The 26,319-nt window shown below is 38.5% G+C and overlaps 2 protein-coding genes and 1 long non-coding RNA gene across 12 annotated transcripts in view; 1 reads left to right on the plus strand and 2 right to left on the minus strand.

Moving 5' to 3' along the window:
- The window catches only part of ppp1r21 (protein phosphatase 1, regulatory subunit 21), a 113,449-nt gene extending 109,669 nt beyond the window's left edge, over window positions 1-3,780 (minus strand). For 2 of the 3 annotated variants that reach the window (XM_069931031.1, XM_069931029.1), the window contains exon 1: window positions 3,217-3,780. In XM_069931031.1, the coding sequence (XP_069787132.1) occupies window positions 3,217-3,270 (54 nt within the window). In that variant the 5' untranslated portion in view covers window positions 3,271-3,780. The remainder of the gene's footprint in view (window positions 1-3,216) is intronic. The other variant, XM_069931032.1, reaches the window with a different exon arrangement.
- A 56-nt stretch (window positions 3,781-3,836) lies between these two features.
- Window positions 3,837-26,319, plus strand: part of LOC138760446 (uncharacterized) — a 134,857-nt gene continuing 112,374 nt past the window's right edge. For 4 of the 6 annotated variants that reach the window (XR_011355610.1, XR_011355612.1, XR_011355613.1 and 1 more), the window contains exons 1-2: window positions 3,837-4,004; window positions 7,727-7,974. This is a non-coding gene — a long non-coding RNA (uncharacterized lncRNA). The remainder of the gene's footprint in view (window positions 4,005-7,726; window positions 7,975-26,319) is intronic. The other 2 variants (XR_011355615.1, XR_011355611.1) reach the window with 2 other exon arrangements.
- LOC138760445 (forkhead box protein N2-like) overlaps window positions 16,459-26,319 on the minus strand; it is a 94,456-nt gene continuing 84,595 nt past the window's right edge. For all 3 annotated transcript variants that reach the window (XM_069931034.1, XM_069931033.1, XM_069931035.1), the window contains exons 6-7: window positions 25,150-25,264; window positions 16,459-24,399 (exon numbers count right to left, since the gene is read on the minus strand). In XM_069931034.1, the coding sequence (XP_069787135.1) occupies window positions 23,991-24,399; window positions 25,150-25,264 (524 nt within the window). In that variant the 3' untranslated portion in view covers window positions 16,459-23,990. The remainder of the gene's footprint in view (window positions 24,400-25,149; window positions 25,265-26,319) is intronic.

Below are 26,319 nucleotides of genomic sequence, written 5' to 3' on the forward strand. Positions count from 1 at the left end.
CTCAACTCAATCCCTCCAGTTCTGGCAACATCCTGGTGACCTACTCCATGCCCTGTCTTTCTATTGCAGAGGTACCAGAACTGTGTATAATAATGCAAGTATGGTCTCACCAAAGCCTTATACAGTTGAAGGAGATCAGAACTTTTGTACCCTCCCAATGAAGGCCAGCATGTCCAAAGCCTTCTTCATCACCTTATTACCTTGCCACTTTCAAGGAACTATGCACTATCCCTAGGTCTCCATGTTCTACAATGTTCCCCAGAGCTCTGCCATATACTGTGCAATTCCGGTCCTGATTAACAAATTTTATTAGTTATTAATGATTAGTATGGTTAAAAAGTAGTGGACCTAGTAACAAACCCTGCAGCATATCACTAGAAACACCCTTTCCCAATGACCCTCCGCCCCCCTCCACCACATTAGTTTTGAATAAATATTCTCCTCCGCTTCTCCCCGCCTTTAAAAGGCAGAAAATAGTATTTAACCTTCTTAATACTTCAAAGAGGTATAGCCAAAATTAAATCACCTCAATATAACTTGCAACTTTATGCCAAATACTACTTTAAAATACCAAAATTATACATAAAGAGTATCTGAATGCACAAACACTTCAATACATTTATATATTTTGAACTAATTTTCAGGCTCCAAACCACATTTAAGTTTCCTGCAGTTTAATCTCCTGGGCTTCCTGCTACATACATTATCCAGAGATTTGCGAAAATTCAGGTTGGTTTTTTTGCATTATATCCTATATTATGAGACAATTTTCAGTTTATTTACTTTGTAATTGTTACGACCTAGTCACCAAGACAATGGTATCTTCAAAACAATAATTTTTATTAACGACACAATTCTTTTTACTTAACTCTAAAGTGTGCGTTGGCGCCAAAACCATTACAGTTTAGGCACAATTGTAAAAAGTTCAGTCAGTTTTGTGTTGAAACTCAGATTCTTTATGTTGTTGCTCAAAATTAATTAGGGAGTAGGTGTGAAGCATCAGACTTCTCAAAACTCAACATTCTTGTGGAGTGGTTTTCAGAGAATTATTTCTTCATACGAATGATTTCTCTCTCTTGCATGGAGGTTACAGTATCTGTGTTTCACACGATAATTTCACAAGTCTGATGAAGTAACCATCATAATGGTTATGATCCAGAATCAAGAATGATCTTGCTTTCTTTTACCCAGAATTGGGTCAGTCACAAGTGGCTACTTAAAATGCCACTGCAGTACAGCGTTTTCTCTTGACCAAGAGAAGCAGTAAAGTGGTCATCCTTTCCAAAGCCACTGCAATTCTACGTTCCTCCCTTAACGAGAACACAAGCAGTTCTTTCCTCAAATGTTTCTTGGTGCAATATTAAAATGCAGCTTTTAAATTGTCTTTAATCATATGTTATATCATTGCTGTCCTTGAAATTTCTTCTCTTCCAAAAGTATGAGTTGATATGGTTCTGCTATGAGCCCAGAGGACCCCAAAACCTAGCGGCAATAGATATTCACCAAGACAAATGGTTACTTAAACAAAAGTTGCTTTTAATTATCTTGAAAATAGAATCACTATTGACTTAACCCCCTTCCAATTCTAAGTGCACGTGCATGTAGTGTGTGTGCAAGTTCAGAAAAATTATTTGATTCAGTCCATTCTCACTTCTCATTCCTCCAAGTTCACTGGTTGCAGGCAATTCTTATATTGTTCACAGAATTTAACATTTATGAAGTTCACCAGGCTTTGGTGCTTGAAAGGCTCCGGAAGATTCTTGTTGGTTTTCAGAGAGAGATTTGTTGTTCGCTGGACACCCACAACTGATTCCTTCCAATCAGCCACTTCAGTGTCTTGCTGAAGAAACTTGCCCCCTCAGGGTTCTCCAGATGATAACCTCTTTTTTTCAGGTCACCACAGAGTTCTTTCTTGTTTCTCTTATTTCAAGTGAAACAAGACAGCCAGTCCTTTCCTCTTGCATGAATCATAAGAGCTTTGACCAGGCTGAACTAAGCACTCACAACCAGTCTTCTAAATGGAGGCTTCCACAAGCTTGCCAACTTGTCCTGTTCCAGTCCCAGCTCCTGCTGCTGACTGTAAAACTGCATAACTGATCTCTGGCTCTCTCTCTGAGAAAGAGCCAGTTTTACTCTGTCTGCTTGCAAAACCACATGAACCTCAGAACAGCAAAAAAAAGTCTATGGCTCTGACAAGTTCTTTCATCTGTTGCCTTTTTGTAAACAACAATCCATTAGTCTTTTGGGCACTCTCCAAAGCTTTTGCAAAAGCTCTGGGCCAACATGTCGAGCATGAGCCGAGCTCGAGTATTTAAAATAAGATCCGTTTTAAAGTGTTTGTATGCGACCGACACTAAAAAAACCTGCCCCAGTTTATCTCCCAAAAACATATCTATAATCGGTCACAGTTCCAAATTGTCTACTGAAGCCAGAAGCTAAACCAACTTGTTTGAAGATGCTTCTGAGTTTCCATTTGAACAACAAAGATAAACAAGCAGAGAGTCTTTTGTTTAACCAGATGTCTTCCTTGAACGTACCCCTTTGTCCTACATACATCAATGAACAATCAGTTCTGGCTTTAGTGCCCTGTTTACCAGACTTTGCGTCTCAGAAAATGGCTTCACTCTGAGTGTAATTGTGTATGTAAGTGTCCAGCCCAGAATTCCTTTACTAAGAAATATAATTTTAACCAAAAATTAATGATAATACACAGAAATACCAGGGAACCTCAGCAGGCCATAGAAAGTAAAAAGAATCCGGATGAAGGGCTCCAGGCCTGAAATCTTACTTCCAATGGATGTTGCGTGACCTGCTGAGCTTCCCCAGCTGCCCAACATTCGCAGATTTTCCTGTTTCAACTTATTTACTTATCTGGCAATTTAGAGTAATGTGGCATGAAAACACACGCTGCAATTTTAAGTTAGAATGCCTTACAACAGATGCTTCACAAATTGCAAAAACTGAAACATCGTAAAAGATCTCAATTCTATTTTAAAAGAAAAATCGCTCACCTAATGTTGGCTAAAACATTTTAACAGGGCGCCCAGCTTTTCACGTTTATATTGTCAATAAATTGAAACTCACGAATAAAGAGAATTTATGATTTCGTGTTAGTTTTCCATATGTTAGCAGCAGTAAATAACTATCAGCCAATAGGCAATCCTTTAATGGATGCAGAAACAGAGAGAAAAAAACAATAACGCAAATCCACCTCACCTTGGAGTATTCTTGTGCCAATTTCTGATATTTGGCTTGCAAATCTGCAGCCATGGTCACTAAATAATTGATGGATGATTGCAAAAATACGCTGCCACAACCTGACTCATTATCCAACAGAGCCTGGTCGCGGGGGGGTGGACTGTTCTCTCTCACTCAAACACCCCGAGGGTCATCAAAACGTCTCTGGGAGGACACAATAAATGCTAGCGAGAACCCGCCGGCAATCCAGAAAATAACGTTGTTCATATCCGTCCGTCCACCTTTTCTTTGACGCTGCCCCTTCGGCCAGCCCACCTGTTCGTCGGTCCTGGCCCTTCGGCCCGTCCACTCACGCGCGACTTGATTGCCCTTTCCCTCTCCCAACAATTCTTGCCTGCTTCTGATGCCGAAGGCGTTCTACCCCACAGAATGCTTCAACTGGAATTGTTCCCTTTGGTTCATTGCCAAATATAACTCGGAAAGGACTGCTTTAAGCGGACATCGGGAAGGCCCTGCTCAACGCTCGCGCCGCCGACAACTTCCGGCCCTGCGAGCTTGTCCAAAGGCCACGCACCAATCGTGTTGACGTCACCACGGTCGTCAACGCCATGCGCCCGGAATCTGATCACGTGTGATACAATGAGGCCTGCATCCCACGTGACCAGGACGCTAGGGCACCCGATTGTCATGGCAACAAGCTTGTATTGAGTTGATAGCCTTGGGATAAACACAGCGAAACTCCTGGCATGAATCCTTGGAAGGGCGCTCATACTAAAAGTCTGAGAAGTGCTGAAAATATACATCAGGTAATGAAAAATAAATCTAATTCAGAAAATCGTTTCGGATTTGTAATAGAGAATTGTCTTTTATTGTGGCCGTTTGGATGGTATGGAATTTTGTACCACTTTAATTTCAAATGTTTCCACTTCTATTTCTAGCTTCTTATCAACTTGGATAGACTTGAATCACAACTTTGTTGTAGTTTATTATGATTATTACATTGCCTGGCTTCTCATCGAATACATGAGGCCCCGAGTCCACACATCTCTGTTGAATTTTTAATAATGCTGAATCCAAATAAGAAAAGGACTTTCTTGTTGTTTGAATCTAATTGAGAAAAGATACTGAAAACGTCTTATACCCAATAAAGTTGTAAGATCAAAAGGTGACTAAATTAGATGTGAGCACTGGGGACAAAATCTACAAAATGTACATTAATCTGACAACGACTTTGAAACTGCAAAACTGCTTGGAAAATAGATAAAATAGTGGCAAGGGAATACCACTAACTGTGGGTTCTACACAATATCTTGATTTTGAAATGAGATGTGGTCCACTTGGATTTTAGCAAGGCATTTGACAAGGTCCCCCATGAGAGACTCATCCAGGGATTAGTGCAACGTTGGCTGTGTTGATTGAAATAAAAATTGGCTTGCCGAAAGAAAACAGTAGTAGTGGGTCAGACTCTAGTGGGGTGCCACAAGGATATATTCTGGGAGCCCTGCTTTTTGCTATTTTTTTGTAAAATATATATATATATATATAAATAAATTACCTGCACGAAGAGGTGGAAGGATGGGTCAGTAAGTTTGCGGATGACACGAAGATTGGAGGAGTTGTGGATGTAGCTGAGTTATTATACCCTAACCCTAACCCCAACCCAGTCCAATGATGCCACCATCACCTTCCTCCCAGTCCAACGCTGCTGCCATCATCCCACACCCCGGTCCAATGCTGCCGCCATCACCCGCCCTCCCCCTGGTACAATGCTGCTCTCCCCCCCCCCCCCGCCCCATGGTTACCCTAAAGCCCCTGATTAGATTTGTTCTGACTCCGACTATGGAAGGATGAAAGGAGACTTGATAGAGGTTACAGCATAGATAGGGTGGACAACCAGCACCTGTTCCCAGGGCAGGAATAGCAAACACCAGAAGACATCTGGACAAAGTGAAGGGAGCGAAGTTTAGGGGAGATATCGGGGTAAGTTTTTTTGTATGCAGAGAGTTGTGGGTGCCTGGAATGCCTTGCCAGGGATGGTGGTGGAGGCTGAAACAATAGGAGCATTTAAAAGACACTTAGACAGGCACGTGGATGAAAGAAAAATAGAGGGTTATGGGGTAAGGTAGGTTTAGTACTTTTTTAAAGGAATATATGATTCGGCACAACATTGAGGGCTGAAGGGCTTGAACTGTGCTGCATCACATAAGAACATAAGAAATAGGAGCAAATCCTTCATTATACCAGATAGGGTCCTGGAATGATGGAAGAGTGTTATGGGCTAAGAGGACCTCAAAACCCAGCAGCAATAGAAATTCACCAAGACAAATGGTTCCTTAAATAAATTATTTTAATTATTTTTAAACATGAAAACAGAATCAAACTCTAACTTATTACTATTAACTTAACCCCCTTCTAATTCTAAGTGCTTGTGGATGTAATGTGTGTAAGTTCAGAAAAGTTATTTGATTGACGGTCCAATCTCACTTCTCATTCCTCCAAGTTTACCAGTATCAGGCAATTCTTATACTGGGCACAGAATTTAACATTTATGAATCTTCACCAGACTTTGGTGTTTTCTTTGGCTTGGCTTCGCGGACGAAGATTTATAGAGGGGGTAAAAGTCCACGTCAGCTGCAGGCTTGTTTGTGGCTGACAAGTCCGATGCGGGACAGGCAGACACGGTTGCAGCGGTTGCAGGGGAAAATTGGTTGGTTGGGGTTGGGTGTTGGGTTTTTCCTCCTTTGCCTTTTGTCAGACTTTGGTACTTGAAAAGTAAATGGTTACCACTCAGGAAGGTTCTCGTTGGTTTTCAGAGAGAGATTTATTGTTCTTTGGACACCCACAACTGATTCCTTGTAACCAGCCACTTCAGTGTATTGCCAAAGAAACTTGCCCCATCAGGGTTTTCCAGATGATAACCTCTTTCTTTCAGATCACCACCAAATTCCTTTTTGTTTCCCTTATTTCAAGTGAAATATTATGCAGCTAGTTTTCTCCTCTTGTATGGACCACAGCAGCTCCTTCTCACAAAGACTGGGTATGTAAAGCTCTTCTTAGAAAGGGAAAGAAGATTGTTGATTTTTTTGGGAAAGAAAATAAATTGGATGAATTGCCTAAGCATACTCCAGAGGGAGGGATTATCACTGTAATGAATCTTGAGACAAGTTATTACTGTGTGGCAGAGGAGGAAACTTGCTTCTCAAAGTGATATTAGCTAATTAACCTGGAATTGTGACTGTCATTGAGAGATCAAGATGAATATTATAGATTATTTGGGGTAGATAGGAAAAGGAGTTAACATTAACTGGTAAACAAAAACTGAAGATGCTTGGCATTTGAAATTTAGAACAGAAAATGCTAGACATCAGCAGCTCAAACTGCATTAGTAGAAGAGAGTAAAAGTTTCAGGTTGAAGATTTTTAAAAAATTTTTAAAATTTTTCACACTATGAACCATATTAACCAAAATACACACAAACATTTCCCTCTTGAATATACACAGTGTCATTTTCTCCCCTTTTCCCCCCCTCCCTCCTCCCCACCCACTAAACGTTCAACATATACAATACAATAAACCCATTAAACAATGTCATCACACAATGAAAATAAACAACAAAATTGTGTCCTCTACTTTTACACACTGGGTCAGTTCATTTCGTCTTAATAACCATATAACCACTTACAGCACAGAACAGGCCAGTTCGGCCCTACTAGTCCATGCCGTAGCAAATCCCCACCCTCCTAGTCCCACTGACCAGCACCCGGTCCATACCCCTCTAGTCCCCTCCTCTCCATGTAACGATCCAGTCTTTCCTTAAATGTAACCAATGATCCCGCCTCGACCACGTCTGCCGGAAGCTCATTCCACATCCCCACTACCCTCTGCGTAAAGAAATTTCCCCTCATGTTCCCCTTATAATTTTCCCCCTTCAATCTTAAACCATGTCCTCTAGTTTGAATCTCCCCCTTTCTTAATTGAAAAAGCCTATCCACATTTACTCTGTCTGTCCCTTTTAAAATCTTCTCATTCTGTCATTTTAGGTGGTGGAGGTCCACGGTAGGCCCTCTCTGTTGCGTTCCATGTACGGTTCCCAAATTTGTTCGAATACTGTGACGTTATTTCTTAAATAATGTAATTTTTTCCAATGGAATACATTTATTCATTTCCATGTACTGTATTCTTAGGCTTTCTTCTGATTTCTAGGTTGACATTATACATTTTTTTGCTACAGCTAAGGCTATCATAACGGTACTGCACCATCTGCTCAACATTTGGAAGAAGATTCATGTAGAAAGGTCGAAGATTGAAGCTTTAACTCTTTTTCCACAGATGGTGCTTGATCTGCTCAGTGTTCCCATCATTTTCTGTTTTAATATTACAGGTCGAGGTTGGATTGGCAACTAAATGGGTGGGACAGTGGGAGGGATTATATGGCAATGCATACCATACATTTTTAAAGACATATCCAATATAATTTGCACGTAATTTCATGGAGAGTTTTAATGAAGACTCCTTTGTTCATTTCTAGCAACTTGGCTGCACGATCGAAAAGCAGACGCTTTGCTCTATAATGACACTCACTGGCCACAATCTGCAACTGTATTCACACTCTCAGCAACTGATCTTACATGACATATTCTGTTGGAAATCATCTGAGACATAATAGGAGATACAGACACAAGAGGCTTCAGTGAGAAGAGACTGACGTGACGGTGCAGGAGCTGAGGTATGGCCAACCCTATTGAGGAACAAAAAGTGTTCAGCAAGAAGCCACAGGTAAGGGCAGGTTTTTCTTATTTCTTTCTCTCTAATTCATAGACAGTGGAAATGGCAGCAAAGTCACAGACGTGCTCCACTTGCAGAATGTGAATAGCCAAGGAAGCCAACAGCATCCCAATTTCATCTGTGAGAAGTGCATCCATCCTTACAAACTGTGTAGGGAATTGGAGCTGGAATTGGATGAACTCCAGATTATTCGAGATACTGACAGAGTGACAGACAGGAAAAATAGGGAAGTAATCACATCTAGGAGGCAGGATGAAGGTAGCTGGGTGTCTGGAGAGGGAAAGGGAACAGACCATTCCCCTCAATAATATCTATACAATTTTGGATACTGTTGAGGTGGACGACCAACCAGGGACAAGCCTTGGCAGTCAGGTCTCTGTCACTAAAATGGGAAGGGAGGAGAAGGGACCAGCTGTAGTGATAGGGGGTTCCATAGTTAGGGGAACACATGAGAGGTTCTGTTGAAGAAATTGAGAATTCCACATTGCATGTTGCCTCCCAGGTGCCAGGGTCCAGGATACCTCGTATCGAGTTCACAGCTTTCTCAAGAGGGAAGGTGAGCAGCCAGATGTTGTTGTCCATGTAGGGATCAATGATGTGGGAAGAAGGGTGATGAGGTCCTGCAAAGAGAGTTCAAGGAGTTAGGTGCTAATTTGAAGGACAGGAGGTGCTACCAGTGCCATGTACAAGTGAGGTTAGAAATAGGAGGATAATGCAGCTTTTCCTATGGCAAAAGAGATGATGCAGATGGGAGGGCTTCAGAATTCTGGATCACTGAGCTCCCTTCTGGGAAAGATGGGACCTGTACTGGCAGGATGGTTTGTATCTGAACTGGTGGGACCTAATATTCTTGTGGGAAGGTTTGCTACTGCTGGTTCAGTGGGTTTAAATTAGTTTGGCAGGGAGTTGGGAACCAGAAGGAGAAGGTAGAGAAGAGAGCAAGTGGTGGAAAGGTTCATGCAATGTGTCATAAGTCTGTGAGGAAGGACAAGCAGTGGAGGGAGCATAAATGTAGTCAGTGCAGTGGTTTGAAATATGTTTACTTCAGTGCAAGTATTAGGAATAAGGGAGATGCACTTAGAGCATGGAATAGTACATGGAATTACGATGTTGTGACCGTGACAGAAACTTGGCTGATATAGGTACTAGGATTTAGTTATTTTAAAAGTGCTAGGATGGGGGTGCGGGGGGGGGGCAGTAGTAGCATTATTAATCAGGGATAAAATCACACCTGTACAAGGGAGGACTTTGTGGAGGGATTATTTACTGAGTTAGTATGGGTGGAAGTCAGAAACAGGAAGGGAGCGATCACTGTATTGGGAGTACTTTATAAGCCCCCAAGTACTGTATCTCTTGGGACATTGAAGAGCAGCTAAAGTGGGCAGGGTTAGGAACAGTGCAGAAGTAACAATGTTGTTGTTCTGGAAGATTTCAATTTCCCAATTTTGATTGACATCTCCTTACTGCAAGAGGGATAGATGGGGCAGAACTTGTCAGATGTGTCCAAGAAGGATTCCTGACACAGTATGTAGACCAATCGACGAGAGGAGAGGCCATACTGGTCTAGTACTGGTTAATGAAATTGGTCAGGTGATAAACCTCTCAGTAGGGGAGCTTCTGGTGAAAGTCACCATAACTCCCTGACCTTTGGTATAGCTATCGACAAGGATAATAGTAGACCAACTGGTAAAGTATTTCATTGAGGAAGGCATAATTACGATGGGATTAGGCAGGAACTGGGTAGAGTAAATTGTCAAGTCAAATCAAGTTTATTGTTATCTGATTGTACAAGTACAACCCGACAAAACAGCATTTTCCAGTCATCGGTGCAAAACATGCAGACACAACCAGACATAACATACAGACAAATAATACATATGCAGGACAAGTATTTTATCTATAAAAATAAATAAATAAATAGACGTAGCTTTGTACAAATGAGAGTCTCATATGGTTAGACAACAGACTCGCCAAGGCAAATAGCGCCTTTGGAAGACTACACAAGAGTCTGGAAAAACAACCAACTGAAAAACCTCACAAAGATAAGCGTATACAGAGGCGTTGTCATACCCACACTCCTGTTCAGCTCCGAATCATGGGTCCTCTACCGGCATCACCTACGGCTCCTAGAACGCTTCCACCAGCGTTGTCTCCGCTCCATCCTCAACATTCATTGGAGCGCTTTCATCCCTAACGTCGAAGTACTCGAGATGGCAGAGGTCGACGGCATCGAGTCCACGCTGCTGAAGATCCAGCTGCGCTGGGTGGGTCACGTCTCCAGAATGGAGGACCATCGCCTTCCCAAGATCGTGTTATATGGCGAGCTCTCCACTGGCCACTGTGACAGAGGTGCACCAAAGAAAAGGTACAAGGACTGCCTAAAGAAATCTCTTGGTGCCTGCCACATTGACCACCGCCAGTGGGCTGATATTGCCTCAAACCGTGCATCTTGGCGCCTCACAGTTCGGCGGGCAGCAACCTCCTTTGAAGAAGACCGCAGAGCCCACCTCACTGACAAAAGGCAAAGGAGGAAAAACCCAACACCCAACCCCAACCAACCAATTTTCCCCTGCAACCGCTGCAACCGTGTCTGCCTGTCCTGCATCGGACTTGTCAGCCACAAACGAGCCTGCAGCTGACGTGGACATTTACCCCCTCCATAAATCTTCGTCTGCGAAGCCAAGCCAAAGAAAATTGGTAAAAGATATTCTCAGGAAAAAAGCACAGAAGTAATGGGGGTCTGGATCAGTTTGTCCCAATGAGACAGAGAAAAGATGGTAGGATAAGGGAATCCTGGTTGACAAAAGAGATGAGACAGCAAGTTAAGAGGAAGAAGAAAGCTACAGATGGTTTAGGAAGAAGGTAGGAAGGGCTCATGAGTATTATATGGTAGCCAGGAAGAAACAACTTTGGAGAGCTAGAAGGAGGCTCAAGAAGGCCCTGCCAAATAGGATTAAGGCATTCTATGCATATATTAATAGCACAAGATGGCAAGATCAAGGATCCAATTACACCATGGGGTCTTGGCAGGATCCATACAGTGTGGAAGAGGGACCTAGGGGCCCAATTTACAGCTCTCTCAAGGTTGTTGCACACATTGATAGGGTAGTTAAGAAGGCTTATGGTATACTGGCCTTCATTGCTTGGGGGATTGAGTTCAAGAATCGTGAGATAATGTTGCAGCTCTATAAAATTCTGGTTAGACCCCACTTGTAATATTATGCCTCATTACAAGAAATATGTGGAAGCTATGGAGAGGTTACTGAGGGGATTTATGAGGATGATGCCTGGATTGGAGAACTTGTCTTTTGAGTCAAAGTTAATAGGCTTTTCTCTTTGGAGTGAAGAAAGATGGTAGGTGACTTAATAGAGATCTACAAGATAATGAGAGGCATAGATAGGGTGGACAGCAGGCACTTATTTCTCGGAGTGAGAGTAGCAAACACCAGAAGACATATGTACAAAGTGAGGAGAAGAAAGTTTAGGAGAGATGGCGGAGGTAAGGTTTTTTCATATACAGTTTAGAGGGCACTTGGAATACATTGCCAGGGGTGGTGGTGCAGGCTGATACGATAGGGACATGTAAAAGTATCTTAGTCAGTGACATGGATAAAATAAAAATAGGCAGTTATGGGTGCAAGGTAGGGAAAGTTTAGTTTGTCAAGGTAGGGAGTTTAGTTTGTCAAGGTAGGGAAAGTTTAGTTTGTCATGGTAGGGAAAGTTTAGTTTGTCAAGGTAGGGAAAGTTTAGTTTGTCATGGTAGGGAAAGTTTAGTTTGTCATGGTAGGGAAAGTTTAGTTTGTCATGGTAGGGAAAGTTTAGTTTGTCATGGTAGGGAAAGTTTAGTTTGTCATGGTAGGGAAAGTTTAGTTTGTCAAGGTAGGGAAAGTTTAATTTGCCAAGGTAGGGAAAGTTTAGTTTGCCAAGGTAGGGAAAGTTTAGTTTGCCAAGGTAGGGAAAGTTTAGTTTGTCAAGGTAGGGAAAGTTTAGTTTGTCAAGGTAGGGAAAGTTTAGTTTGTCAAGGTAGGGAAAGTTTAGTTTGTCAAGGTAGGGAAAGTTTAGTTTGTCAAGGTAGGGAAAGTTTAGTTTGTCAAGGTAGGGAAAGTTTAGTTTGTTAAGTTGTTTTTTTAATAAATCGGTCAGCACAATATTGTGGGCCAAAATGTCTACAATATGCTGTAATGTTCTATGTTTTATATGTGCTTTAAAATGATAAATTCTCTTGAGTACTACTGAACCAATATATCTAGGAAAGTTTGCTTACAAATTGAACACTGAATCTATACATATTTTAATAAATATACATTTTAATTCTTGAGGGTGAAGAAGGCCACCCTTACATTGTAGATTTCAAATCCTTATCATAAAATTAGTCTTGTGCAAATCTAAGATGAATGATGCTCAGTGCATTAAATGGTTAGTCATTATTTTGGGCAACAATATTTTTTTAAGGAATTGGCTACTGAATTAGTTTAACAGGGTTAATTACACTTAGCCTTTCTTAATCAGATAGTTGATCCTTTGAACATTTTAAATCCTTGAACACATTTTTTGAAAGTTTTTAAGAACTGTAAAAATGTGCCAACCTGAACTATTGACGATCCATTTTTCTCCATGGATGCTGCCTGACCTGTTGAGTTCCACAAACTTCTCTTTCCTTGCTCAAGATTTCCACATTTGTAATTTCTTGTATTGTATGTCTGAAACTACAAAACATGCGACCTTTCAGTTGGAATATTAAAGAGAGGGTCCATTGAATTACAATGGATTCATAGCGCCATTGTGAGAAGAATAATGGAGTTGACCAATGTCTAATATTGAATAAATAGAAAGAAAACAAATGTTTATTTATTTATCTCATTGTTATTGAGAACATATTCTTCAAACCATGCTCGTATATTTGCCTACAGATCTACAAGCATACTTGAAAAATTATTTTTTGGCAATGAATTGCCTTGATATTTTGAATGGTGCAATTTAATTGTTGATTCATTCTTATTTAATAGTCTGTTACATGAGGATAAGCCACTAGATGGCACCATAATTGCAGTTGTGATCACTCCATGTGGATGTGTGGACAAGGAAGGTTCAAGTTTAGTTTGAAGTGCCAATAATTGTAATTAAATTGATGCAAAAAAATCACTCTGGCCAAATGAATGTGAAGTTATTAGGGTGAATTTGCTGATAGAAATTATTTTTGACAAAGGTTTCCATGCAAACACGGGCAGAGTTAATGTAAACTGTTTATTTTTCCTAAGAAATTTCCCATCAGACAGTTAGCTAGATTGACTGACAGACTAGTCATCTCTCAAATGGCAAAGCATCCAGGGAATCTGCATTAATGGGAGTGGAACATAAGGAGATATGGGGGCACGGTTGGCGTAGTGGTTAGCACAATGCCTTTACAGCGCCAGTGATGGGACCTGCATTCAAATCCCCTGATGTCTGTAAGGAGTTTGTACATTCTCCCTGTGACTGCATGGTTTTACCAGGGGTCTCCAGTTTCCTCCCTCTGTTTGAAATGTACTGGGGGTGTAGATTAATTGGATGTAAATTGGGCAGCATGGATACATAGGCTGAAATGGCCTGTTACCATGCTGTATGTCTAAATTTAATTTAAAATTAAAATTAAATTTAGATCTGTCTTTAAATATTTTAGAGGAAGAATTTAGAAGATGTTTAAACATTGGGTGGAGATGGGTCCGATGCAGTGGGATCTGCTCCTGTGGAAGTAAATTTTTAAAAAATTGATCATACCAACTTTTGGAACTAACCAAAGATATGAAGAGATTAAAGGCTAAATAAAATTTATCACGTATTTTATAAATGATTAGCTGGCCTTATTTCCCCCTACCCCAGAGTCCCAGAAAAATGAATAGTGTAGTTCATTTAATTGTTACAATTTTATTTGAGACTCAAGGACTAGTTTGTCGGCCAGTTAATTTGATGCAAAAGTTTTTTAAAATCTTAAACTTTTGGTTAAAGAACATGTAACATGCCTCAAATGGAAAATATAAAGTTTGAGAGCAGAAGTTTAGTCATCACACACACACACACACACACACACACTCTTCATGTTTAATGTTATTAAACTAAAATATGAGTGTGGCTTTTCTCCCTTATGCAAGGCTGACTCAATGCTTTCAAGAAAGAAAAACCCCATTTATATTTGTGACAAAATGTAACAATTTTTTTTGGATCCTGCTTCACAAGATGATCATGTGTCTATTTAAGAGTTAGCTTTGTGAGAAATCGAGACTCATGAGTTCGCTTTTGAAGAGATGACCAAGATGGAGAAGGGCAGGACAGATGGGTTTTTTTTATTTATTTATTTAGACATGCAGCACGTTAACAGGCCATTTCGGCCCACAAGTCCGCGCCCCCCAAATGATCTACACCCCCCGTATGTTGTTTTAATGGTGAGAGGAAACCAGAGCCCCCAGAGAAAACCCATGCAAACTGTACAAACTCCTTAGAAACAGTGCAGGATTCGAACCCCAATCCAGATCACTGGTGCTGTAAAGGCATTGCACTAACTGCTACGCCAACTGTACTGCCCAAGTCTGGAAGGACTGTGGTCCAGAAGGTTAGATTGCATGATTTCCAGGGAGAGCTTGTTGTTCGAAGAGGGTCATGTGGTTTCGCAAGCAGAGAGAGTGAAACAGGCTTTCTCTCTGAGAGAGAGAGAGAGAGAGCTCAGTTCTACAGTTTTACAGTCAGCAGTAGCAGCAGCTGGAGCTGGAACAGGACAAGCTGGCAAGCTTGTGGAAAACCCCATTTGGAAGATGGGTTGTGAGTACTTAGTTCAGCCTGGTCAAAATCCTTGTAGTTCATGCAAGAGGAAAGGACTGGCTGTCTAATGTTTCACATGGAATAAGAGAAACAAGAAAGAACTCTGTGATTACCTGAAAGAAAGAGATTATCATCTGGAAATCCCTGAGGGGGAAAGTTTCTTCAGCAAGACATTGAAGTGGCTGATTGGAAGGAACCAGTTGTGGGTGTCTAGCAACCAACAAATCTCTCTCTGAAAACAGACAAGAACCTTCCTGAGCAGTAACCATTTACCTTTAAAGCACCAAGGCCTGGTTAACTTTATAAATGTTAAATTCTGTTTAAGAATTGCCTGCAACCAGTGAACACGGAGGAATGAGAAGTGAGTTGGACTGTGAACCAAAGAACTTTTCTGAACTTACACACACTACATACACGTGTGCTTAGAATTAGAAGGGGGTTAAGTTAGGTTAGTGGCCTGTTTCCGTGCTGTAATTGTTATTATTATTATTATTAATAGTGATAAGTTAAAGTGTGATTGCGTTTTCATGTTTAAAGATAATTAAAAGTAACTTTTGTTTAAGTAACCATTTGTTTTAGTGAATATCTATTGCTGCTGGGTTTTGGGGTTCTCTGGGCTCTTAAGTTTTTTTAAAAATCAAGAAAAAATATAAAATTTATGCAGTTATGTTGTATTTGACAAACTATAATAGGGTACAAGGCATGCAAGAGCCAGAATGTGCATATTTACCTTGTTAGTCAGCGTCCCAGGGTCTGGAGGCTGGGTGCAGCCATCTTGATTCCTGTGTGCATGCGCAAGTCTTTGGTTGGCACATTCATGATGGGTTCGTGAATTGTAGTTCAGTTGGCTCATGCGTGAGAGTTAAGGGCACATATTCAATATCATTAGGGCCTGGGAGTATTATAGAGCAGCGAGACCCAGGATACAGATGCATAGTTCCCTGAAAGTGGCATCAGAAGTAGGCATTTTGATGAAGGTGCTTTGCATGTTTGTCTTCAATAGTCAGAGCATTGAGTACAGGGGTTGGGATATTATGTTATATTTTATGAAATGCTATTATATTAGGAATACTTTGTCCCATTCTGGTCATCTAGGAAGAATACCATTAAACCGGAAGAATGCAAAAAAAAAACATGTTACTGGGACTGGAGGTCTTAAGTTGCATGGAGAGATTAGGTTGACAGGGACATTTTTCTCTGTGCATAGGATAACCTTATTAATAGTACACAAAATCATGAGGGGGAAATGGACAGGGTGGATAGGAGAATTTAAAACTGTAGGGCACATATTTAAAGTGGTGGTGGTGGGGATTTATAAAGGATCAGAGGGGAAACATTTTCATATAGAAGGATGATGCAGATGTAGAACAAACTGCCAGTTTAAAATATATTTGGACATCTACATGGATATTGAAAGATTTCTGCGATTATGAGTCAAACATAGGCAAAGTGGAACTAACTTAGGTATGCAATTTTGTTAGCATGGACAAGTTGGCTAGGGACCTGTTTCCATGCAGTATGACGCAAGAAAGCCACTGTCACAGACATCCTAGCAATAGGTCAGAGTGGTGCAACAGCTCATCCTGAAGTATATGAATTGAAATGGGCTAGAGTAGATATAATCAAACATAAAATAGAGATTTCATGTATAGAAATTTTAAAAACTTTATCAGAGCCAGAAACTTGCAAACAAAAAATGGTTTATTTAGTCATTCTGTATGTATGGATCTTTGGTGAAAATAAACTTTTTAAGAAGAACATAGGTTTGGGCACATATTTTGTATGGTATAATTAAACAAATTTCAAAACCGATTCCAAACGGATTTTCAAGAATCAGACTGGCAAGAGGTTTTCGCAAAAAAAATTAGGCACAAGGCAATCAGCACATTTTTTAAAAAAAATACAGAAAGTCACACAAACCTTTCCCTGGCCCAATTTTGATCAAAAACAATTATTTGCAGATTTATTAAAAAAACAATTATGTTGGCATATTAAATGTGAAGCATGATTTTTGGTTAGGAAGTACAAGAAAAGGAACTGTTGACAGCTACACTTTACATCCATATCATTACTTCTCTCCCTGAATTTCAGGTTCACAATCTGTATCGCTGAAAGTTTGTTTTAGAAGTGTATCATTATTCTACAGCTACCCATGCAATATTTAACAAAATAGAAGATGTAACTCACATAATGTAAGATTAAGCCAAACCACCTTGATGAATAAAATGTTTATCAAAAGGCCTTTAGATATACATCACTGGAATAAGTCACTCCTGTAAACATCAACTTCGCAGATTTTGTTCACCGAAATCACAAAATGCATTAATTTGTCCCATTGTGGTTGTTTCATTTGACAGTATGTTGGCAATGGTGGTGGTGGGGTTTTCTTTCTACTCAAAAACATTGGAAGAGGTGCTGAGGGAGTCTTGTACAGAACTGTGTAACAAACACACAGACACTCAGAATGCTTGGAAACAATCCAGGCGTTGCTTCGCCTTTTGATAGGAACAGTGTTCCTATTAATTTTGAGAAACATGCGAAGAGAATTGAACACTCCCAGTCATTTCAAAGGAAAGAACAAAAGCTCCATATTTAATACTTTATACCCCAGTGATTAAGCAAAAATGTATAGGCTGGAAAGAGGAAGCTTGAAAGCCATGGTGCCTCCTTAATTAGTGTCCAGAGGCTCGTGTGGTAAAGTTAGTGTGGCCATTTCTATCAAGTCTTAAACTTGAGAACATCTCCTTACACAGAGAGCAATGACACACACTGTTTATTCATGTGCAAGTACACCCAAGTTTGAACTGCCATCTTATGCAAAGGAATGGAGGAATGATGAAAAAGGAGTATTTTTTTTTTAAAAATTCAAATAAAAAAAATTGCCTTTGACCAAGTGGCAATTAATCAACACATTTTGGATCAGGAAAGAACTTTTGGCTGTCCTCTAATTTGCATGACAGCTGAGTCAATATTCAACATGCAGCTGATTTTAAAAATACATTTTTGACATCCAAATAGAGGGAGTTATTTACTACAGCAGCATTGAAGGGTAATGGTAATCCTGATACTGGTTTTGGGAACAGACTAGTTTGACCTGCAAGTAAGCATTTTGTAAATTCCAAGCCAGATTGTAATCTGAACCATATGTCGCCTCTGTCCAGAGATGTGACAGAAAAACACTGAAATGGCACTACAAAATAGAAGAAAAAAATTGAAATTTTTTGCCTTGTTCTGAAGAGGATCATGATTGAATGTAATTGGAATTGTAGCCAGTTCCTGTGAAGAGAATGTTTGGTTTGCAAAATTTTTTTGATGCTGTTCCAGTGTCTTAAAGAATGCAGTATGAAGATAGTCAATGCTGAATTTACTGAATTTCAGATGGGATTGGAGAAGGGAATGCTTTACTAACTTCTGACTGTTCTATGGAAGAAAAACAAATGGGCTATTATTAATTACCCCAATTTTAGCTTTTACATGACTATTATGTTCATTGAGTGTTGGCATTATCAAATCCATTAGTAATGCCTGTGAAACTGTACCAAATTAATTTATGGCTCTAGATAGTGGTGGGGAAAGAACTGTCCAAACAAAAATCTCCTCATGCCAGCTTTTCCTTTGAACGAGTTGCTGTTGATCATTGTTCAGAATACCCAGAGAGTCCATAAATTATGGCCTTAGCTTCTTTGGACATGAATAAATGCCCGGACAAAGTACTACAGCTAACAAGTCACTGCCATACAATGTAATGAAGATCCATTCAGAAAGGGTAATGTGTATTTAATCTGGTCCCAAATAATCCTGCCAATGAACATTCAGAGAAAGTAAACATTGAGACAACAAATCAAGTAATAGTTCTTTTTAATTGATAAATGGCATATTTAAAAAAAGTTCAAATTGTTCAGTGGGAACAAAGGCACATGTAAACAAACATCATCTTTAATGTTGTTGAACTGACAGCCATTTTAATCAGTTTAATTTTTTTTAAAGAGAACAGTATTTATTTGATAGCTCTGTATAACTATTGTACATCAAAGAATGCAGTGGAAAAAATGTTGGAATGATGTTAAGAAAATTTGTGCATGAGGCCACATTTTGGTATGCAATAGCAATTATATACTTAGTCGTGAATTAGACAGGGTGCCTTGCTGGACAAGCTGTTATAGGTTCCCCACATCTGGGTGGCAAACATATGTATTCGGTTAACAGATTAAATTTCAGCATGGCAATAACCTTGGCAACCAAATATATTCAGAATTTTTACTGAGATCTACCCATCAAGAAAAAAATGTGCGTTCTATAAAGGGCAAACAGAAATAAAAATAAAAGTCTTAAGCTTTGGCAAGGAAGCACTCTGAGGATCAATAAACCAGTTGTTTAAGAAATAGAGCATATCTGTGGCCAACAATTGAGAAAAAAAAAGAGAAGTTAGTTGTACAAGAATAATGCATAGAAACTGAATTACAATGCCACAACTATACATTTGAAAAAAAATTAAACCAGTTGAAAGTTATTTTTAACTTTAGCAACTTGTATTGAAAAGGTCATCAACTAAAACTCTTTCAACACCTGACCTGAAAACTATTCCAACAATTATTGATTTAATTACTTTTAAAGCTTGGGGAAAATGCACACATAACCAATTTTAAATTAACAACTATTTATTTTCCTTTTTAAAATGGTACTGATACACAAACAGAAGAAATGGAAAAAAAAAGTCTTTCAAACTTAGTTTCTTGTTGAACGGATATTTTAGGACTGAAGAATTTAGCAAAATATTAAAATAAATATATTAACAAAATAAAAGCAAGACAGAGAAAATGTGACCTGTTATAATATTATAATGAACCTTATAATTATAATTCCACCAATGTGGTCACATACCAAGTTGTTTGCCTATTTGTTTGAAGGTGGTAGAGTTGAATTTTTTTAAGTGCGGCCAACTAGCTAAAAAAATCCACTGAGTAATCACAGCAATGTTAAGAATATTTTAAAAATTGCTTTACTCTCCTTTGCCCCATCATTTGGTCATGAAAGCCAGTTGACCTCAGATTTATGGCAAAAGATGCTGGAGAACTCAACTTAACTCAAAAATAAAATATAGAAATGCAGTTGGCCTTAAAGTTGTATTGGCTTGCATGAAAAATATGTCATTGGACCATATTATTAAATAATATATTGGACATATCCTTCAGTATTATCCGTAGGAGGAAATAAGAATCAGTCATTGGTCACAGCACTAAACACAAAAGATCAGTAAATATTTGTATTCCACAAAAGGAACTGAATATGCAGGGCAGTGTATAACCCAAAGCTGTTATTCTTGCATATGACTAGAGCTACGAGACAAAGATAAATTTCTCACACAAAATAATTGCCTCCTTTATGAAAATTGGTGAACAATTAAGATAAGATTTGCCAGTTTACCAGCAAGAAATATCTATTACTGAATACTTTGAATTCAGGGATCAATACACAATGTAACATGAAAAAAAACCCTCTCTTTTTCTTTCCCTACAAATACTGCATTTGTCTTACAGATATCAGACTCTTATCCTCCTTTAGGGCATATCCATGTGGAAATCATAGAAAAACTTTATGCTTTGAAATTAATATTAATAGGAAAAGAGAAAAAAAAATCAGAAAGTCTATTATTCTTTAGTATTGGGAAAAGCCTGTTCTCTATATGTTGCTACAGGATCAAAAGAAAGCAATTATTTTTGTGGCAGTTGCCCTGTGCCCTTTTAAATAAATAAACATACCTCCCTCAAAAAAAAGCATCACTCATCAGCTCACCAAAATACACAGGACCAGAAAATAGCATGGAAAAATGAGAGAAAATAAATGATTTAACAAAGGGCATAGTTCTATATTACATAAAACTGCAGACAATTTTAATTTTCAAGAATCCAAAATTAAATGCTGCAATTTCAGATAAGCTTTAGAAGGAGTAAAATACGAAAGTCTGCAGACACTGTGATTGAAGTAAAACCACAATGCTGGAGAAACTCAGCAGGTCAAAACAGTGTCCTTTATATAGTGAAGATACACGTTTCAGGCTTGATCCCTTCATCAAGGTATGAACAAAATGTGGGCAGCCGCTCGATACCTTGATGAAGGACTCAAGCCTGAAACTTAGTTCTGTATCTTTATCTTTGCTATTTAAAGTTCACCGTTTGACCAGCTGAGTTTCTCCAGCATCCTGTTTTTACTTCAGAGTAGCTTTACTTGTGTGTCAGTTTCAGTTCAGACAGACCAGATGGGTTTGCTTAAAAACATTACCTGTACTTGAAAACAAAAGAAGTAATCCAATGGCAACAAACAGGTCAATCGTGGAGTACAAAATACTGTGGATTTTGGACATTTGAAATATGAACAGAAAAATATGGAAATGCTCAACAGGTCAGGCAACATTTGTAATGAAATCCACTGAGTTAATGTTTCAGATCCATGACTTTTATCAAAAGTGCTGATAGAAGATCAGTGATTTGAAATGTTAACTCATTAAAAAAATGATGCAAATGTTGGAATTTTAATCTTAAATAAAACAGACCAATATAGAAATGCTCAGCAGGATGTCTGGCATTTATGGAGAGAAAAACTGATTTAACCACAAATGCTATCTGACTGCTTCTGGGTATTTGTTATTTTAAAAATATTAAATTGCATGTCCAACCTGAGGAATTCCATAACATGGATCCAATAGGTTCTTAACAGATTTTAAAAAAAACTCCCATTCAATTCCAAGGAGGAAAAAAACCTGTAAAATAAACTCACAGGGCTAAATTTACTTCTGCTCAGTATTTCTTGGTTGCCAGTCTGAAATCAACAAAGTTGAAGCTACTTGGCAGATACAATGGAGCTTCATTTAGCAAAAGACCAGGGATAGGCTTATCAGCGAAAGGCAAATCATGGCAAATAGGTTCTAGGAAAGTTGGGGAAAGAATGTTTAGGGCAACAAAATCCATAATTTACATACAATAATTTATATTCCTTTCTATACATCACAAAGGAAAGACCATGACTCATCTTGAAAGGTCTCTTGTTCCAACTAACAGCTATTCACCTGAATCACAAGATTAGAAAACATTCCCTCTTTAGACCAAAGATTAGCACAAGCTTGAAAGAACAAAACAACAAACTGAAGCATACAGTGGAAATGTGAATCATAGAAGTGAAATGGAACAAGGTGCAGAAGCAAATTACAATTTAATGATTTTCCTCTTTCCTCCTTCCCTTCCACCCATTTGTTCCCTGGTAAAATGTTACCCCTCATCCATGAATTTAGTAAATCCCATTATGCTTCAGCATATTGGTGGTAAGTTTGGATATACATTATTATATTTTCTCTAAAGATGGCTTCAGCAAAGAGCACATTAACCATGCATAATGGTGTAAAAAGCTTACAAAAATGGAACACTATAAAAATCTTCTATTGTACATTGCTAAGGGAGCTAGCTACCAGACAAGGTGGATTAACAGTTTGTCAGTAGTTCCTATTATCCCGATCACCATAATCTCAAACATACAACCACAAAAAGTTCTGCCATTGCCACTTGGTAGGACTTATAGAATATTGTGCACAATTCAAGAAAACCATACAAAATTACAACATATTTGAAAAGTATTGTGTATCTTGAGGCATGATCAACAATCCACAAAGGACAAGATAAAATTTGCACAAAATAGTACAGTCCCAACACAATACAATTGCTTTGTAACACATTGATTTCTCATTGGTGGTTTCATGTGATGAAGATGAAAAACTCTGGTAAGATATTAATTCTACTCATATCACAATATTTCAGGCAAATATCTTTCAGCTGACCAACTTTGTATCCGAAATGGTGTGGTGCAGAACAAAAATAAACATTTTCAAAGAATATAACTAGGAAGAAAAATTAACAAACATATTTAAATGAATTACAAGGCCCTCCTCTGGTCAGTGGGTGTAAATGAGGTCATAAATTGTCATCATATCCATTAGAACTTTGATTCAATAGCAGGTTACTCAACTATTTTATTAAAAATTGGTAGCATGTTGCTTTGCTTTGCATACGGATTTTAATTCTAAATTACACACCAAGTTAAGAGGTACTTGCCTACTTATTACATAAAGGTAATTGACCCTCTTTGATATGATCAATACAGTAATTCCTTTTGATACAATCACTACAGGGCTGTGATATCATACAACTCCATGGATACATCTGCAGCTTAATATATCCAACAGATATAAAATATACAGCCAATCTGAACCCATCAATAACTTCTGTAAATATCTAATACAGTCCAAAAAAATCATGGAAGCATGACTTCAAGTCATGACATTTTCTTAAAAAAAAAACTGCATAGCAATCTCAACTTTGTTCCATTGTAAAGTGCAGCAACATCACAATCTTCATTTTTTAATTCAATTGCAGCCTAGACAGCAGCTATGAGATATAATAAATTGCAGGACATGGAAGAAAAATTTACCCATCTTCCAACACATGTTGGAGAAAGTGTATATCGATAATGATATACTACTTATCGATAAGAACTGAACCTTGCTGTGATATTCCACAGTCATATGGCTAATTGAATTAATCTATGCATGAAAAATGGTGATTAATGATGGCTGCTCATGTCAGTGAAGCCAGCACCTTTAGAAAGATTCATGCGATTCCTCTTTCAAGTCTAGGGTTATTTAGCAGTGATATGCCACTGGCAGCAATTCAGTGTTCACTGGGAACAAAAATATTTGAAAAGGAAAAAGCGAGAGATGGTTAACTTTTAAGTACCTTTACCAGCACGCTAGTTTTGGAAAATACTGCTTACAATCTCCAAGATGTCTAAAATATTGCAAAGCCCCACCACCCCTTTTCAACCCTATTCATTTTTCCTAAAAAAAACATCTCAATTTGCACCTCGTTGCAATTTTCACCAATGAAACTTTGAACACCCTACATTAGCATGTAGACTGGTCCACTGCATGTGCTGTGGACCATTGTAGGTGCTTAAAGAAATCCACATTTAAAGAGAGTTTCTCATTTGCAGAAAAGGTGCAATCATGGCAGTTTAGGCAGAAGCACAAAACACCTCTGTCTTTGTATGGCTTTTATCTTCCTTTTGAGAAGAATTCCATTGAAGAATATCGCCACATTGACACACAATGGGACACCAGAAAGAAGATAGGCTATTTTGCACAACATTTTTCATGTCCTTATTGTCCTGGTTTACTGACTAAAAAGTCCAGCAAGATGCAAAAGTGAACCAGCAGCTTCCTTTAGTTCTTCATCAACTTCATGTTGCATTGTTCTGCAGCTATTTCCAGCTGAAGACAACACATTCGAGGCACTGGCACCCAGCAGATCATTTGACTCATTCTCACAATCATCTGCTTCCGATTCTTCATCGCTATGGAAACCCTCACTTCCATCGCTTCCTTGACAGCTAACTTTCGGAATAAATTCATAGACCTCCTCCACGGAGGAGAAGGATGAGACACTTAACCTTGATTCACTGCGAAGAGATACGGTTCCACTCGCGCTGTAATTGTGATCTTCCTTTGGATCCGTGTTGATGACTGGTAAGCCAGATAAACTTTTACCAACTTTCTGTAGTGGAGGAGTTTCCACATTTTCTCTGAAATGTATATAAATAAACTTCAGATTTGCTGCTGACATGTTAGTTGACCCCCCCCCCCAAAAAAAAAGCAGACATTAGAAACCCCAAACTCTTTTCTCAAATCCATCAACGAAAAGCATACCTGAGGATCATTTGCTCAATAGAAAAATTGTAAACAGCAAATCAATGCCATTTCTGAGGAAATATCTTCCCCATTTAAGTAAATGGCATCACAGGTGGATGATATAGGAATCAAGATATATGGGGATAGCCAAGAAAACAATATAGCTGGATCAGCTATGTCTGATTGAATAGTAGAACAAGCTCAAAGGGCCAAATGGCTTCCTATTCTTGACTTCTTCTCAAGAGAAAATACAGACAAAAACTTTTGGGAAATGAATGAAGTTAAAAACCCATGACAACCCAGTTTCTTGCTACAAAATAATTTTGGAATAAAACCCAAGACATCCTATAACTTAATTTTTAAATGACTATATCAAGCAATTCACTTTCTTTAATAGGGTAATAATATAAACCTTACTAATTATAACTCTCCCTGTAAATACCCACATCACATCTTGCTGCTATGGGCCTAACTGAGCTCAGCTAAATATTCCCAGCCTAGCACTGAGACCCAAGAACTTGTTGGCTTGGTAAGAATCATTTTCTCACAGTTTAGTTTACTCTCCAAATTTTTCTAAGCAAGGTAAATATCTACCATTTTCACACCCAGGAAGAAAATTCAGCCACTGTTAAATATGGATCTACCTTGTTGTGCAAGTGGTTTCAGGCATTTTCACTGTGATAGGGGCAAGCTTTGAAAATGCACGTTTGTGACCACGTTTTCGGTTTAGCACTGGACTGCATTGCTGGGATGAATTACCTGTCAAAATAAAAGGGAATATGATTAGAAGAGAACTTTAAAAAAAAATACACACTGCATGACTTGGATAATTCCATTTCATTTTTAATAAAAAATATTTTGAGAGTGATGGCTTATTTCATGGAAAATTGGAGTACAAATGTTAGAGTGTTTAAGTGTTACAATCTTTATTACTACAAACCAATGCAAGAAAATAAACCATTGGTACCTCATTTATTTCAAATTTCTTCAGATAATCTTCAACCTCTGCAAACTGGAATCCTCATGTATGAGGTAGGATTGAGGTGCATAATGCATTCTCTCCCGTAATCATTCAGAAAAAAAATACTTGTTTTGCCACATCATTAATGATCTATATATGGATCTTTTTAAAAGCTAACAAATTTGAATTCCTCCTCATACTTCAGCAGATTATTGAGCAAGAACTTGGAATATTTAATTGTGATCTTGATAGATGTAGTTTCAGGGATTGTGTTCCATGTTTACAACCTCCAGAAAAAAAAACTCAGCTGCCCTCTAATCTTTCTATCTGTTATGTTCAGATTATTGAGGCTAATAATCACTGTCTTGATTTGCACCTTAACATATAGCATTGAAGATGATGGTTCTTTTGAAATCACAGTTATAAAAAACATTTCTATACTTTCGTAGTTAATATAGTATCTAGGATGGAATTTAAACAGCCATACGATACTAGAAAGAAGGTGGCTTTGTAGCTCTCAAAATTCCTGAATGCATACACATTTCATCTTTTTACGCATTTCTTACAAATATAAAGTGTGTTTTATTTTAATTTTTGTATGTACTTTTCTTTCTTAGTTACTAAATGATATAGCTTTTTTAACTGAATACATGTATGAAGTGCGTTTGTTTGTGTTGACTGTGTCAATGTAACTTTTCTTTGTATCATTTTAATATTAATATTTATAGGTAAAACCCTACTGTGGGAATGGGGGGGGGCAGGGTAATTTATGGCACCAAGTGAACAATGTTAGATTACTTTGAAATTATGAGAAAATCAGAAGAGTGTTAAACAAGAAAGAAGAAAAAAGTCT

This window comes from Narcine bancroftii, chromosome 4 (assembly GCF_036971445.1).
Source record: "Narcine bancroftii isolate sNarBan1 chromosome 4, sNarBan1.hap1, whole genome shotgun sequence".
Classification (NCBI taxonomy): domain Eukaryota; kingdom Metazoa; phylum Chordata; class Chondrichthyes; order Torpediniformes; family Narcinidae; genus Narcine; species Narcine bancroftii.